The sequence below is a fragment of the Pseudophryne corroboree genome, chromosome 12 (genome assembly GCF_028390025.1).
Source record: "Pseudophryne corroboree isolate aPseCor3 chromosome 12, aPseCor3.hap2, whole genome shotgun sequence".
NCBI classification, from domain to species: domain Eukaryota; kingdom Metazoa; phylum Chordata; class Amphibia; order Anura; family Myobatrachidae; genus Pseudophryne; species Pseudophryne corroboree.
The window spans coordinates 164,724,909-164,742,000 of NC_086455.1; the positions used below are offsets into that span (position 1 = coordinate 164,724,909).

The 17,092-nt window shown below is 48.6% G+C and overlaps 1 protein-coding gene across 1 annotated transcript in view; it reads left to right on the plus strand.

Annotated features, from left to right (window-relative positions):
• Positions 1–2,588: 2,588 nt before the first annotated feature.
• Positions 2,589–17,092, plus strand: part of PYGL (glycogen phosphorylase L) — a 33,204-nt gene continuing 18,700 nt past the window's right edge. The window contains exons 1-6 of the mRNA XM_063948433.1: positions 2,589–2,867; positions 8,637–8,738; positions 12,119–12,197; positions 13,798–13,901; positions 15,905–16,036; positions 16,118–16,229. Of these exons, the coding sequence (XP_063804503.1) occupies positions 2,625–2,867; positions 8,637–8,738; positions 12,119–12,197; positions 13,798–13,901; positions 15,905–16,036; positions 16,118–16,229 (772 nt within the window). The 5' untranslated portion in view covers positions 2,589–2,624. The remainder of the gene's footprint in view (positions 2,868–8,636; positions 8,739–12,118; positions 12,198–13,797; positions 13,902–15,904; positions 16,037–16,117; positions 16,230–17,092) is intronic.

Genomic DNA, 17,092 nt, shown 5'->3' on the forward strand with positions numbered 1-17,092 from the left:
CACACACATAGAGTCCTCCTGAGTCCTGTCCCAGTGTGTAAGTAGTACAGAGGATGATGCTTTTATTGCATGTGACAGATAAATTATAGATTTTATTTGTCTATGTGTATTTTAAGGTTAAGTTGTCTTTGTTCCACTACAAGAACAGTTTATATAATAGTTGTCTTTCAGTTAGGTGGAGCTACTATATAAACAGTACCCAGGCATTCAACTATTAGTAAAAACTAAAATACACCATTGGTTTAAATGTAATATACACAATCTATACCTCCCACCATGACCCATTCCAGGAGGGACAAAATGCTCTTTACCTGGACTTTCTGCTTAATGTATGATTGCAATCACCTGTGCTGACACACCTTTCTTATCAATTAAATAGTTCAACACAGGTGACATCGATCATATATTAGGAGGGAAATCCAGGTAGAGAGCATTTGTCCCTCCTGGAATGGGACATGTTGGGAGGTATGCACAATCTAATATACATCCCCCACCTTCCTCCAGGGCCCCCCTGTCTTAAGTGCCCCGGGCACCCCCAAAGGCTTAATCCGGCCCTGACTCTGGGCCGTGCCGGCTGGTTATATTGGTCCAGGAGACTCGATCAGGAAAGAGCTAACCCACAATGAAAAAGGAGACAACCACTACCAGTGGTGCCGAGAGGGGGGGTACAAATTACCCGGGCCCAGGTCTGATGGAAGGGTCCAGCAGGGCCCCGGGCCCCCTTCCCCTTACCTGGCAGCAGCAGCTGCAGCTCTTCTCCTCAGCCCAGCACACGCCGCTGTGTACTGGGCTGTAGTGTGGCCATGTAGGTGCTTAACATACTGTTTTTTGTATTTTTTTTGCAGTATTTTTTTCGAAGGGTACATGACCACACCTCCTGTGATTAGGCCACGCCCCTTGAAAAGTACTTGGGCCCATCCCGGCTCTCGACTGCCCTTACCACCACATAGGGTCACACGCCATGCCGATATTCCTGCAAATGGACAATGTTTTTAGATGGTGTGTTTGATGGCAGCATCTACAAATGCACCAAGCCGAAGTACATAACATTTTTAAGGGAATGCCCCCTATCCTAATGTACCAGACTATAGAACTGGCCAAGCTCTCATATCACTGTGTAAAGTACATTTGCAGCAAGCAGCGTATACTGTATTATGGTTACAACATATAGCGCTGATCTGTAGACTCTGCCTCAGGAATGTGTTACACTTTAACTATCATAGAAAGTTGTCAGACCAGACACAATGAAATACTGTATGAGCCAACGAGGTAAAGAAAAAAAAATTGCATTTTAATTACTGCACAGCTTCTTCCTACTTCATTCTTTTTACAATTATTTTCATAGTCTGATATTAATTTGTGGAATGAACCTCTAGGTAGTGGCCATTTTTCTGTGGTCTGACTTCTAACAGGGAATCAGACACAATGCATTATGGGGTCATTCCGAGTTGATCGCTAGCTGCCGTTGTTCGCTGCGTAGCGATCAGTGAAAAAAAATGGCTAATCTGCACATGCGTATGCACCACAATGCGCACACGCGTCTTACGGGTACAAAGTCCTTTGTGGATTTGCACTGGTTCTAGCGACGATTCCAAACGCACAGCCGGCCGCAAGGAGATTGACATGAAGTGGGCATTTCTGGGTGGCAACTGACCTTTTTTCAGGGAGTATTTGGTAAAATGCAGGTATGGCAGAAAAACGCAGGCGTGGCTGGGTGTTCGCTGGTTGGATGTGTGACGTCAAAACCCGTCCCTCCATCGTTAGAATCAACGCACACGAAGAGTAACTACAGGGCTGGTCTTGTTTTGCACAAAATGTTTTTGCAGGCGCTCTGCTGCACAGGCGTTCGCACTTCTGCAAAGCGAAAAAATACACTCCACCGGGGGGCAGCGACAATTCGTTTGCACAGCTGCTAAAAACTGCTAGCGAGCGATCAACTAGGAATGACCCCCCCTATACCTTCCAGAAAACTAAATCCATGTACTGTACTCATTTCATCCAAGAGAACCTCTGCTGGTCTGCTGTGCCATGCCACAACTACCCCTCTGCACTCACAGAGCATGTGTTCCCGGTCCGGCTGTTAGACTTGTAAACTAAATATTACTAGAGGCGCTACACCTGCTGTGGAACTACAAAGCGCCAGCATGCCCTGTCAACCATAGGTAATCAGTGAGAGAGGCTTGCAAGGCATGCTGTCACTAGTAGTTGCACAGTAAATAGAAAGACTACCTGTACTTTAGATGAAAACTTGCTGGGACTTGTGGTTCCTCTGAGAAGCAGGAAGCCTGGAGAGCAGTGTGCACACATTATTCTGCAGCAGTAGCTGTCTGTGTATATATGTAGCTGCTGCTATATAGTATATATCACATTCCTGCTGGCAGCTGTATAGGGGCTGTGTGCATGTGAGCAGCCAGTGCCCAGACACAGCCAGGTAGGGCACCGGGGCAGCCGGCCAGGGTATGGGTGGTGCACTCAGCAGCACACAGCAATGCTCCCTGCCATTGGGCTGCCTGAGTCCCGGCCCCAGCCTCCTACCAATAGCCGGGCAGGGGGAGGGGGCAGCCCCGGGGAAGTTATAAAGTACAGCCCCGGCTCTCCTCTGCTCCCATCCCGCAGCTGCAGACATGGCCAAGCCGCTGACTGACCTGGAGAAGAGGAAGCAGATCAGCATCAGGGGAATAGTCGGGGTGGAGAACGTGTCTGAGCTGAAGAAAGGCTTCAACCGGCACCTGCACTTCACCCTGGTCAAGGACCGCAATGTCTCCACCACCAGGGACTACTACTTCGCCCTGGCCCACACTGTGCGCGACCACCTGGTGGGGAGGTGGATCAGGACGCAGCAGTACTACTACGAGAAGGACCCCAAGGTGTGTGCCCCTGGCTCTCCCGGGGTGAGGGTGCCGTGGGCATGGGTGCACTGTGGTTGGGGGGCATGGGTGTACTGTGGCAGGAGTGGGGGGAACTGGGGGGGGGGGGCATAGGTGCCCTGTGGCTGGGGGGGCACTGTGGGTAGGTGCTCTGTGGCAGGAGGAGGGTGCACTGTGGCATGAGTGCCCAGTGGCAGGAGGGGGGTGTACTGTGGGTAGGTGCCCTGTGGCAGGAGGGGGGGCATGGCTGCACAGTGGCAGGAGGGGGGGGGGGGCACTGTGGGTGGGTGCCCTATGGCAGGAGGGGGGGGGGGCACTGTGGGTAGGTGCCCTGTGGTAGGAGTGGGGTGCCCTATGGGCGTTAGTAGTGGCCTCCTCGCCCTGGCAGTTGCGGCTGCAGCTGATACATGTTATGTTCTGTTATGTAAGTAGTGATAGAGTACGTGACTGCGCCCACATCATTCCCCCTCCCCGGTGCTGCTATAGCTGTGTGCACACTGCGCTGCTTATACCTGCGGCTGCTCCTCCAGTGCACAGTCCCCAGGACACGGTGTTCAGTCCCCACGGTGTGAGCTGCGTCTGACGCACTGATAAGTAACACGCGTTCATAAATAAACGCAAGTAAAGCGCAGGTTGATGTGTACAGCCCACTCACTGGTAGCAGCGTCTCATGGTCAGATCCGTCCGGGGGAGGGCAGCTGCAGTTACCCCTCAGTGCTGTGTAGTTCCCCTCTGCCCCACAGAACAGTCTCCTGTATACTGTACTGACTTACAGCGGAAACATGAAGAGAATGTAATAGTGTGTAGGTGACCCAGGTATAGTGACCGTGCAGCCTTCCCTGCTATAGGTGCAGATGACAGGAGGCTATGTCTGTAGGTACTGTGTAGGTGACCCAGGTATAGTTACAGTGCAGCCTTCCCTGCTATAGGTGCAGATGACAGGAGGCTATGTCTGTAGGTACTGTGTAGGTGACCCAAGTATAGTTACAGTGCAGCCTTCCCTGCTATAGGTGCAGATGACAGGAGGCTATGTCTGTAGGTACTGTGTAGGTACCCCAGGTATAGTTACAGTGTAGCCTTCCCTGCTATAGGTGCAGATGACAGGAGGCTATGTCTGTAGGTACTGTGTAGGTACCCCAGGTATAGTTACAGTGTAGCCTTCCCTGCTATAGGTGCAGATGACAGGAGGCTATGTCTGTAGGTACTGTGTAGGTGACCCAGGTATAGTTACAGTGTAGCCTTCTCTGCTATAGGTGCAGGTGACAGGAGGCTATGTCTGTAGGTACTGTGTAGGTGACCCAGGTATAGTTACAGTGTAGCCTTCTCTGCTATAGGTGCAGGTGACAGGAGGCTATGTCTGTAGGTACTGTGTAGGTGACCCAGGTATAGTTACAGTGTAGCTTTCCCTGCTATAGGTGCAGGTGACAGGAGGCTATGTCTGTAGGTACTGTGTAGGTGACCCAGGTATAGTTACAGTGCAGCCTTCCCTGCTATAGGTGCAGATGACAGGAGGCTATGTCTGTAGGTACTGTGTAGGTACCCCAGGTATAGTTACAGTGTAGCCTTCCCTGCTATAGGTGCAGATGACAGGAGGCTATGTCTGTAGGTACTGTGTAGGTACCCCAGGTATAGTTACAGTGTAGCCTTCCCTGCTATAGGTGCAGATGACAGGAGGCTATGTCTGTAGGTACTGTGTAGGTGACCCAGGTATAGTTACAGTGTAGCCTTCTCTGCTATAGGTGCAGGTGACAGGAGGCTATGTCTGTAGGTACTGTGTAGGTGACCCAGGTATAGTTACAGTGTAGCTTTCCCTGCTATAGGTGCAGGTGACAGGAGGCTATGTCTGTAGGTACTGTGTAGGTGACCCAGGTATAGTTACAGTGCAGCCTTCCCTGCTATAGGTGCAGATGACAGGAGGCTATGTCTGTAGGTACTGTGTAGGTGACCCAGGTATAGTTACAGTGCAGCCTTCCCTGCTATGTCTGTAGGTACTGTGTAGGTGACCCAGGTATAGTTACAGTGCAGCCTTCCCTGCTATAGGTGCAGATGACAGGAGGCTATGTCTGTAGGTACTGTGTAGGTGACCCAGGTATAGTTACAGTGTAGCCTTCTCTGCTATAGGTGCAGATGACAGGAGGCTATGTCTGTAGGTACGGTGTAGGTGACCCAGGTATAGTTACAGTGTAGCCTTCTCTGCTATAGGTGCAGATGACAGGAGGCTATGTCTGTAGGTACTGTGTAGGTGACCCAGGTATAGTTACAGTGCAGCCTTCCCTGCTATAGGTGCAGATGACAGGAGGCTATGTCTGTAGGTACTGTGTAGGTGACCCAGGTATAGTTACAGTGTAGCCTTCCCTGCTATAGGTGCAGGTGACAGGAGGCTATGTCTGTAGGTACTGTGTAGGTGACCCAGGTATAGTTACAGTGCAGCCTTCCCTGCTATAGGTGCAGATGACAGGAGGCTATGTCTGTAGGTACTGTGTAGGTGACCCAGGTATAGTTACAGTGTAGCCTTCCCTGCTATAGGTGCAGATGACAGGAGGCTATGTCTGTAGGTACTGTGTAGGTGACCCAGGTATAGTTACAGTGTAGCCTTCCCTGCTATAGGTGCAGATGACAGGAGGCTATGTCTGTAGGTACTGTGTAGGTGACCCAGGTATAGTTACAGTGCAGCTTTCCCTGCTATAGGTGCAGGTGACAGGAGGCTGTCTGTAGGTACTGTGTAGGTGACCCAGGTATAGTTACAGTGCAGCCTTCCCTGCTATAGGTGCAGATGACAGGAGGCTATGTCTGTAGGTACTGTGTAGGTGACCCAGGTATAGTTACAGTGTAGCTTTCCCTGCTATAGGTGCAGGTGACAGGAGGCTATGTCTGTAGGTACTGTGTAGGGGACCCAGGTATAGTTACAGTGCAGCCTTCCCTGCTATAGGTGCAGATGACAGGAGGCTATGTCTGTAGGTACTGTGTAGGTGACCCAGGTATAGTTAGACAGTGCAGCTTTCCCTGCTATAGGTGCAGATGACAGGAGGCGATGTCTGTAGGTACTGTGTGGTGACCCAGGTATAGTTACAGTGCAGCCTTCCCTGCTATAGGTGCAGATGACAGGAGGCTATGTCTGTAGGTACTGTGTAGGTACCCCAGGTATAGTTACAGTGTAGCCTTCCCTGCTATAGGTGCAGATGACAGGAGGCTATGTCTGTAGGTACTGTGTAGGTGACCCAGGTATAGTTACAGTGTAGCCTTCTCTGCTATAGGTGCAGGTGACAGGAGGCTATGTCTGTAGGTACTGTGTAGGTGACCCAGGTATAGTTACAGTGTAGCTTTCCCTGCTATAGGTGCAGGTGACAGGAGGCTATGTCTGTAGGTACTGTGTAGGTGACCCAGGTATAGTTACAGTGCAGCCTTCCCTGCTATAGGTGCAGATGACAGGAGGCTATGTCTGTAGGTACTGTGTAGGTGACCCATGTATAGTTACAGTGCAGCCTTCCCTGCTATAGGTGCAGATGACAGGAGGCTATGTCTGTAGGTACTGTGTAGGTACCCCAGGTATAGTTACAGTGTAGCCTTCCCTGCTATAGGTGCAGATGACAGGAGGCTATGTCTGTAGGTACTGTGTAGGTGACCCAGGTATAGTTACAGTGTAGCCTTCCCTGCTATAGGTGCAGATGACAGGAGGCTATGTCTGTAGGTACTGTGTAGGTGACCCAGGTATAGTTACAGTGCAGCCTTCCCTGCTATAGGTGCAGATGACAGGAGGCTATGTCTGTAGGTACTGTGTAGGTGACCCAGGTATAGTTACAGTGTAGCCTTCTCTGCTATAGGTGCAGATGACAGGAGGCTATGTCTGTAGGTACGGTGTAGGTGACTCAGGTATAGTTACAGTGTAGCCTTCTCTGCTATAGGTGCAGATGACAGGAGGCTATGTCTGTAGGTACTGTGTAGGTGACCCAGGTATAGTTACAGTGCAGCCTTCCCTGCTATAGGTGCAGATGACAGGAGGCTATGTCTGTAGGTACTGTGTAGGTGACCCAGGTATAGTTACAGTGTAGCCTTCTCTGCTATAGGTGCAGATGACAGGAGGCTATGTCTGTAGGTACTGTGTAGGTGACCCAGGTATAGTTACAGTGCAGCCTTCCCTGCTATAGGTGCAGATGACGGGAGGCTATGGATTTGTCTTTCTCCATACACTCTGGCTGGGTAGCCTCTAGTTTCCCTTCTGGGCTGTGATAACTGTTGGGATCTGGCTGTTAGTTTCCCTTCTGGGCTGTGATAACTGTTGGGATCTGGCTGTTAGTTTCCCTTCTGGGCTGTGATAACTGCTGGGATCTGGCTGTGGCTCTGGGCCAGCACAGAGTGATCTGGTTATTGTGGGTGTGGTGTTTTGTTTAGTTTGTCTTTTTAACCCATTGTGCCGAAGATTTCACTTTCAATCCAGTGATCCTTTAAATGGCAGAAATCCATTCCGTGCGCAGAATAGAGTGTAAGCTCTTAGGCTGGGTTGATTCCTGTTTTTTATTCTTTGTGTGTTTGTGTCTTGTGCGCTCTGTAACTAAAACAAAATCTTCTGTTCCATTCCCTTGTCCCTGTGACCTCTGCATGATGCATTGGGATTGGGCTGGAAGAAAAGTATTAAATCCAGTGTCAGAATTATGTGTTAAACATTTAAATGTCTCCTGAAACGGCCACAGTACCAAAATCCCCATAGTGGACCCAAAGGGTTAAACATACATATTGTAGACACATAGGGCCAGATTTATCAAGCCTTGGAGAGTGATAAATTGTACAGGGATAAATTACCAACCAATCAGCTCCTAACTGCCATATCAGGCTGTGTTTGAAAAATGACCGTTGGGGGCTGATTGGTTGGTACTTTATCACCCAAGGCTTGATAAATCTGGCCCATACTCTCCCTACAGATCCTGCCCCGGCCACCACACATCCCGCTCTTCGGGCACCTTGGTGACCAAGTAGGTGAAGGATTTCCTAATGCCAGCTCAGGCCGCCACATGAGACCCTTGCTGACTCTGCGTTATTCTGGCAGATTAGTTCATTTCAGGGTAGTGACCTAGCGTTCATAATTAACTATTCGGCCGCTGTGGTCCTGTAGCTGCTGCTAGTGGAACACTTGGAACAATACAACAGAGTTGTCATGTAATGAACTTCTCGTTAAAACATAGAATGTGACGGCAGATGAGAACCGCTCTGCCCGTCTAGTCTGCCACACGTACACGTACACACTAGGGTTAATTTTTGTTGTGAGCCAGTATACAAAAAATTGTGGTGTGGGGGGGGGGCCTGAGGTCCTGGAGGATACCCACGCAGGCACGGGGAGAACATACAAACTCCACACAGTTAAGGACATAGTGTGAGTGGAATCCATGACCTCAGTGCTGTGAGGCAGTAATCTAACCATTACCCCATCAGACTGGTTACTGACCTGTAGTTCATAAACGCTGTTGGTCAGTAATGACGGGCTGTCTATGTACAGGGAGCCTGAACCATATATGTGACTGACGTGCGTATGGCACTACATCAGCCGCGCTGGTGTGCACTCTGCTCCGACGCATGATCAGTACGTCAAGAAGCGAGAGGCGCTGCGGAAACGGGTGCAGGTCCAACTCCGCCTCATCCTTATGTCATTGATAATAATGTACTGTATGATGAAGTGATGCGTGGGGGAGGGGGGTTAGTTCTGGCAGTCATAGTTATTTGTGCATTGAGTTCCGTAACGTGGTTTCTGTGCCTGCTGACCTTTATTTTGTCCTGCAGAGAACCTACTATCTGTCTCTGGAATTCTACATGGGCCGTACCCTGCAGAACACCATGATTAACCTGGGCTTGCAGAATGCCTGCGATGAAGCCATCTATCAGGTAAGGACCCATCTTGCCGTACTGTAGCAGCATATTCTGGAGGAGATGCATCAAACTTGGGAGTGGCTAAAGTGGAGAGATAAGGTACCAATCAGCTCCTGACTGTCTGTAACAGGCTTTGCTTGAAGACAGGAGCTGATTGGTTGGTACTTTTTCTCTCCAAGATTTGCTAAGTCTCCCCCTGTACATAATAAATGTGTAGCTCATTCCGTGATTTGCAATAAAAGATCGTTCCACCTAATACTCGGTCTCTGGGTTCTGGGTTACCATCATTAACGTCCCTCGCCCCCTTACAGAACAATAGGTGTCCTGCGGGCCCCTCAGTACAGAACTCTCCGCCATTGTTCCAATACAGTTCCTTCCGGCTCTGGCCGCGTGTCAGATGGCGCTGCTCCATGAGTAATAGGCGACATTCTTATGCATATTTGATTATCCCGTTATTGGAAGCGGAACCTGGCCACTCCAGCAGAGTTACTGAAACTGTGCAGAGTACAAGCGGTTATATAACTGGTGCAGACAGTAACCCTGAATGTGCCGTTCATTAGATGCCTGGAGCCGTCACGTGTATTTGGCAGCAGCTGATCTGTAATAGTTGGGATCGGGTGAAGTTTAGATGGTGTTTGGGATTCTGTAAATCCGATATATCGGTTGTATCACGTTAGGACTCTGCCTTCTGTGAGCGGAGTGTATGAACGGGGCTCTGTGTGACCCAGAGAATACTCGGCTGATGCTCTGATCTCATAGGGGCTGGAAGGGGCGGATGCTGCAGCGTTTAGGCCTAGTCTTACTGTTTAGTGTCCTGGCTTCAGGAAATGCCTGGCATCGTTTGCTGCCAGTATAAATGATCCAGCACGAACAAGCAGGCCTTGGCCCTCGGAACAGAATTTGCCAGAGGGCGAGGTAGTCTCCTTGGTGTCTGCTGCGCTCTGTATAGAGCGTGAGCGTTATATTCAGGGTACATGAAGTCTCCTGACCCCTGTAGCTCAGGTTACTGTATAACCATGTTACTCTATCATCAGTGAGTTTACACACAAGCGCTGCGTCCGGTTACAGCCGATCAACGTTCACAAATATATGAATGTGCGAGCCATGCTAGAACAGGCGCACGTCAGGGCTTGTGTCTCTTGGTGGAGGTATAATTCAGTGCAGCAAATGATCGCGTGACCGTGCAGTTAGACATGGCACAAAGGCTGGACAGTGTACACATGAGACATAAGGTTCAGAGTATCCTGCACGTGAGCGCTAACAGTCTAGAGCCAGGGTTCTTAACCAGTAGTTTGTCATTTTCGCATGATGACCATCTGTGCATGAGCATTTTCACCTGGTGGGGACCTCGCAAAGCTCTGCGGAAGCCGGAAAGTTTTATAGTGGGAGGAGCAGGGTCTCCCAGCAGCACAGAGTATATCAGGAGGTGAGGGGTGTGTCAGTGAGAACAGGGCTAGTGAGATGATGTGAGGAGGAGAATGGGGGCAGCAGGAAGTCACAGACTGTGAGTTATATAGTGGGAGGAGCAGGGCTCCCAGCAGCACAGAGTATATCAGGAGATGAGTGATGTGTCAGTGAGGACAGAGCTGCATGTGACAGGGGCAGTGACATGATGTGAGGAGGGGAATGGAGGCAGCAGGAACCCAGAGACTGAGAGTTATATACTAGAAGGAGCAGGGTCTCCAGCAGCACAGAGCAGTAATATGAGGCTGCACAGGAACCCAGAGACTGAGAGTTATATACTGGAAGGAGCAGTGTCCCCAGCAGCACAGAGCACTAATGTGAGGCTGCTGTCACTCTGATACAGAAACCCAGAGACTGACCGTTGTATAGTGGAAGGAGCAGTGTCCCCCAGCAGCACAGAGTGGCAATGAGGCTTCTGATGTGGTATCACACTGTGACATAACTATAATGGCCTGAGGATGAGGATTGCCTGGTTATGTTGGGTGGGTATCTGTTTCTGCAGTTACTTATCTAACTGATACTTGAACTTGGCTCACACATTACTTTGAGCGGAGATACGTTATTGAAAAATCAGATGGACCTTTGTATGGTAAAATCCATCTTTTCCATATGTGCAGACAAGGCGCACTCCTTACCCTGCAGTCCGAGGTTTCATTGTCTCTTGGATTTACTGATCTAATGTTGGAGAGGGAAAGAGGATGTTGTAGTGTGTGCATGTGGTGAAGCAGATCATTTAGGGCACATTCAGTCACAGATTTGCTTAGGACTGTCTCCTTTATCTAGCCTGTGCCATTAGATTTCATATTGGCTCGTTGTCTTCTCCTCTGCATGCCACCATGACAGAAATGATCAATATATGTATGAAGGCGACTTCTAAACTAAAGTCAATGGCACTTGTTCATAACTTGTTCATACTTTCCTCTTGCAACTTCAGCCATGCCTTGGTCGCTAAGCAGTGTTACTTGCTACCAATGCTCCCCACCCTTTGCTGTGATCTCTGCATTATATACAATTGTATCTACAGTAGAGCTCAGATTTGTGTCCTGTCCAGAGACTGGGAATATAAACAAGGTTTCATCTGTCTTTATACCACCCGGCAAATCTGCAGAGGCTGGAAGGTAACATAATGGCCCTCATTCCGAGTTGTTCGCTCGCTAGCTGCTTTTAGCAGCATTGCACACGCTAGGCCGCCGCCCTCTGGGAGTGTATCTTAGCATAGCAGAATTGCGAACGAAAGATTAGCAGAATTGCGAATAGAAATTTCTTAGCAGTTTCTGAGTAGCTCCAGACCTACTCACAGATTGCGATCAGTTCAGTCCGTTTCATTCCTGGTTTGACGTCACACACACGCCCAGCGTTCGCCCAGACACCCCCATTTCTTCAGACACTCCCGCGTTTTTCCCTGACACGCCAGCGTTTTTCCGCACACTCCCATAAAACGGCTAGTTTCCGCCCAGAAATACCCACTTCCTGTCAATCACACTACGATCACCAGAGCGATGAAAAAACTTAGTTACGCTGTGAGTAAAATATCAAACTTTTGTGCTGATTTACTTGGCGCAGGCGCACTGCGAACATTGCGCATGCACAGTTTGCGACTAATCGCACCGAAGCGGAAAAAAAACGAGCGAACAGCTCGGAATGACCCCCAATGCATGTTGCACGTTGCCAGGAGATAAATGTACAGTCCAATAAACGTAATCTGTCTGACGGCGCAAACACCTGTGTCCTAAACGGAGTTCATGACAGAGTACATGAAACTAGTTATGCGATCGGTGTTTAATATTGGCAAGAATGCAATTGTCCAACATAAAAGGTGCTATAGAACAGGTGATGTTTTTACTTGATAGACTTCTAGGTCTACTAAGGTTGTTTCTGACCATTCCTGTCGTTATTTTAACTTTTTGTCTTTTCTAATCGTTCACCTGTAGCTGGGGCTGGACATCGAGGAACTGGAGGAGATGGAAGAAGACGCTGGCCTTGGTAACGGTGGCCTGGGACGTCTGGCTGGTCAGTGGCCCTTCAGCGCTTTCATGTGGAGAGGACAGCGGAGAGTTTCTGTGATTTCTTGTAGCTAGAAGCAGATTAACGTCCAGTCTTATTGATCCTTGTTCAGAAAACGTCCACTTAAACAAATATTTATTTCATGTATGAAACCTTCCAGCTGCACGTTCTAAGCTGACCCAGCAGGGATGCCATTAAACTGAGCGTGGACACTGGGGGTGGGTGGATATTGTTACTGAAGTCATTACTGTGGGGATTTTTTATTTGGCTCTGTTCTTATGGGGGCTGTCTCATGTGAGGCCTTCTCATTTAGGAGAGGGTGCAAAGCTTGTGGTCCAAGAAGACCTCTTGTATACTACACATACTGTAGAAGTTACTACCAAGAGCATTACTGATCATAAATCCCATACTGCTGCTCTGCCCCGATCATTCCTGAAGGCAGCCGTCCTCCATATCAGTGAGCAATTGGGTATCCGGTCTCTAGGTCCACCACACTTAAGTTGACAATGTCTGGTCAACCGCTGTTGGTCGACGGGGTCTCTAGGTCGACATGTTCTAGGTCAAAGGGCGGAATGTTGTAGGTCGACGGTCAAAAGGTCGACATGTTCTAGGTCAGCGGGTCAAAAGGTCAACATGAGGTTTCAATTTATTTATTTAACTCTTTCATACTTAACGATCCACGTGGACTACGATTGGGAACGGTAACCTTGGGCCTAAGACCTGACCATAGATGTGCTAAGCCTGGCGAGCGAAGTGAGCCATGCGAGGGGACACGGTGCAGTAGTTGGGGTTCCTGGTCACTGTACGGAGATAACTATACCAAAAAAAAAAAAAAAAAACTCATGTCGACCTAGAGACCCCGTCGACCTAGAATCACAAGTGGTCGACCTTCCATACCACACCCAGCAATTGCCCCAGCCCTCTCCTTGGTGTTAGACTTCAGCCTGGAAGAAGACTTCTCAGTGGTTGGCATGTGACGCTGTGTGGAACCGCTCTAGAACAATGGGGCTGCTTAATACGCTGCTGTCCATTAGGCGCTAATTTTCAAATACATAATTTACTGCCATTAAATATTTTTTTTGGGGGGGGGGGTTGGCTGTCCTAATAGAGTGAGCTAAATGTCCTAAGCTCCTCTGTACTATGGGGGGGGGGGGGGGTATTCAGGTTTGTTAGCAAACCAAAAGAGCACACTAATGGGTAAAACCATGTGCACTGCAGGTGGGGCAGATGTAACGTGCAGAGAGAGTTAGATTTGGGTGGGTTATATTGTTTCTGTGCAGGGTAAATACTGGCTGCTTTATTTTTACACTGCAATTTAGATTTCAGTTTGAACACACCCCACCCAAATCTAACTCTCTCTGCACGTTACATCTACCCCCCCCCCCGCCCCCTGCAGTGCATCATGGTTTTGCCCATTTGTCTGCTTTCTGGGTTTGTTAACAATGCCTTATATGCTAAAGTCCAGATTATTGCAGTTTTCTGCTTTGGTGGGTAGGCGTGCTTGTGTCTACATTCCGTATCATTATGTATTCCGTGTTGTACGGGCCCAAGTGTTGACGGTTGGTGGACAATGTCTGTCCTGTTAATCCCACTTCTTCTTTGTCAGCTTGTTTCTTGGATTCTATGGCAACGCTGGGACTCGCCGCCTACGGGTACGGCATCCGATATGAGTACGGAATCTTCAACCAGAAGATCAAAGACGGCTGGCAGGTACGAGAGCCTTTTATATATACACAGTATGAGATAATCTTGCTGTGCTCTTTTCTTTATACCTCTATCTGTGATACTCTTCCTGAGGCCCATTGTACTGCCGCAGTGGGGGGTCTAGAACCCTGGTCACCTAAGGACTCAATATTTTAAAACTCTTGTTCCCATGTTAGGATGCCTTTGCTGCCCTTAGAGCATACTTCCTGCCATAGCAAGGTTTTGTCGGCTTGCACTGTGTTGCAAACCGTGTCTGTTCTATAGACTCCTTATACCGGTAGCATCTGCACCTTGGGTGAATGGCATGAAGTGAGACCTGACAGCTGCACGGTGCTCTTATGGAGGCACTATGGAATCGCATGCAGCATATAAGAATCATTTCTTTGCAAATCAGCATTTAATTTTCAAAGCAGTTACTGCAAATGACTTGTGCTGTAAACAACATGTACAGACGAGGACTAGGGTATATCGTGGTTAACCCTTTGTGAACTGCGCATACTGCCACTTGTGGCTTTGTCATGTTTTTACATTTCAAGAAGGTTTTGGGTAATAGTCATTGAGACACCATAAACTGTAATAGTTCTCCGTTACATAAGGCCGGCTTTCTTCTATTTCACAGTTCCCTTATCCCGTCCACACTTCTGTGTGATGTTGGTACATAGGCTTGTGTCTAATCTGCATAACAGGAAATTAGGTACAATGTCCATATATAGTGTGTGTCGTAAGTGCCCTCCTTTTAAAAGCTAAGTGAGTACGGTCTTACAATTAAGGCAAATACAAGTGTCTTTAGTGTGCAGGGAATGGAGGCAGCAGGTAGCAACTTACTAGTTAGATAGTGGGAGGAGCAGGGTCCCCCAGCAGCACAGAGTATATCAGGAGATGAGTGAGCACAGGGCTGTATGTGACATTAAATGAGTAGAGGAATGGAGGCAGCTGATGGTTCCTTTTGCCGCACTATGGGGGTCATTCCGAGTTGATCGTTCGCTGCCGATTTGCGCAGCGATTAGGTGAAAAACTGCATTTATGCGCATGCGGTTGCCCCGCAATGCGCACGCGCGACGTACGGGTACAAAGCCCTTTGTGGTTGTGTTCAGGTTCTTGCAAAGTTTTTCTTCGCACTGACGGCCGCAAGAATATTGACAGGAAGGGGGCGTTTCTGGGTGTCAACTGACCGTTTTCCAGGGAGTGTTTGCAAAAACGCAGGCGTGTCTGAAAAAAACAAGCGTGGCTGGACGGGTGTATGACGTCAAACTCGGACACGCAAAGGCTGAAGTGATCACAAGCGCTGAGTAGGTTCAGAGCTACTCTGAAACTGCACAAATTGTTTTTGCAGAGCTCGGCTGCACTTCTGCTAAGCTAAAATACACTCCCCAGTGGGCGGCGGCATAGCGTTTGCACAGCTGCTAAAACTAGCCAGCGAGCGATCAACTCTGCATGACCCCCTATAACAGTAGGGATGTGAAGCCGGTGTTAAACTGATGAAGAAAGATTGTCTTTTCTGTCATACGTGACACAAACGTCTAGCTATAACTTGTCAACTGATCCAAGGGCGATATACATTTTTTTTTGGGTGTCTGTGTTTTCCTGTCTATCAGATAGGAAAAACAGACACCCAAGTGACTTTTCAAATAATTGAATACCCCCCCCCCCCCAGGTTGGTAATCCAGCACAATCCCTTCGTCTTCCCAATACACACTACACCCCTCCTTATAAGCCATGCTCTAGACTGCTGGTGTTTTATACTGATTTTTGTCTCTAAATTAAAAAATCTAAAATGTAGTTGGAGTAGCTGTGGTGGGGTGATGGCTGTGTAACGTTTTCTGGGACACCCCATAGTAAGGTAAAGCTATGGATTCATTTGTTGTACGCAGATAGTCTCATGGTTCTAGGCTTCATAATAATCGGATGAGAATAGTACATGTTGTTCCTGGTCTCTCCAACACAAGCTGGCGCTCTCTTCTGTATAGTGTAATGGCAGCCACCATGGCTTGCTTTCTCTCTTCCTGTAGGTGGAGGAAGCGGATGACTGGCTGAGACATGGAAATCCTTGGGAGAAGGCTCGTCCAGAGTACATGCTCCCTGTTCACTTCTATGGACGTGTGGAGGACACCAAGACGGGCGTGCGGTGGGTGGACACTCAGGTGGGTGACTACACTCCGGACCAGTGTGTATGGATAATGGAACTGTGCTGTTTTTATACCCCGTCTTTCTCCATGTCATAGGTTGTCCTGGCCATGCCTTATGACACCCCCGTCCCCGGGTACATGAATAACACTGTGAATACTATGAGGCTCTGGTCTGCCCGGGCACCGAATGACTTCAACCTCCAGGACTGTGAGTATGCTACTGTGGGTGTGGGGTATTGTTATATAGTGAGGTAGGTCAGTCTGGTGCCTCCCTGAGTATTCTGCGCCATCCAGTGCTTGGATTGCGGTCTGAAAGCAAAGATCAGCCTTCAGGTTCCCTTACTGTAAGTGGCCAGTAAGTGTTTCTGTATGTGTAGAATTGTTGGACGGTGTCTGTCTTGCACGTCCTGTTCCTCGGTCACTGGCTGAGATGTGGTTTATTACATTGTTCCAGTTCCTTCCTCATCCTCCTGTCCAGAGTGTGGTTTATATGGTCATCAGCCTTTGATTACTTTTTTATTTTTTTTATTTTTTTATACCATTTAGGGGGATATACAATTCTCCCGGTAATTTACCGGGGCTAATTGCCCGCTGTGGCACGCGCCGGCTTATCGGGGATTATGTTTCACCAGACGAAGCAGAATCCCCGGATACAGTACAGTTTTCGTCCGAAAAACAGGGCAGATTCACACGAAAACACACAGGTTTCACTGAACCTGTGTGTTTTTGGGAGAAGGGTTGGTTTTTTTTTTTTTTTTTTGGTTTTTTTTTATACAGGCGATCAATCCGTCTGGATAGCCTGTGTAAAAAGAAAAAAGAAAAAAATTACAAAAAATTGGGTGAAACAACGGAAAAAAATCCATGTCTTTTTTGACCCGATGTTTTACCGAGGATAATTGGATATTCCCCCCCCCCCCCAAGTCTGTATGTATGGAGGGACATGTTTTTCAGCTGTGGGAGCCTTTATTCTATTACTGTGGAGGGTGATTAATGTAAGTACCAGACTCGTAGGGGTTAAGTCGTTTAGTTGCGATGTACCATACATTGCGTTCTGGAGCGGCACATTGCGGG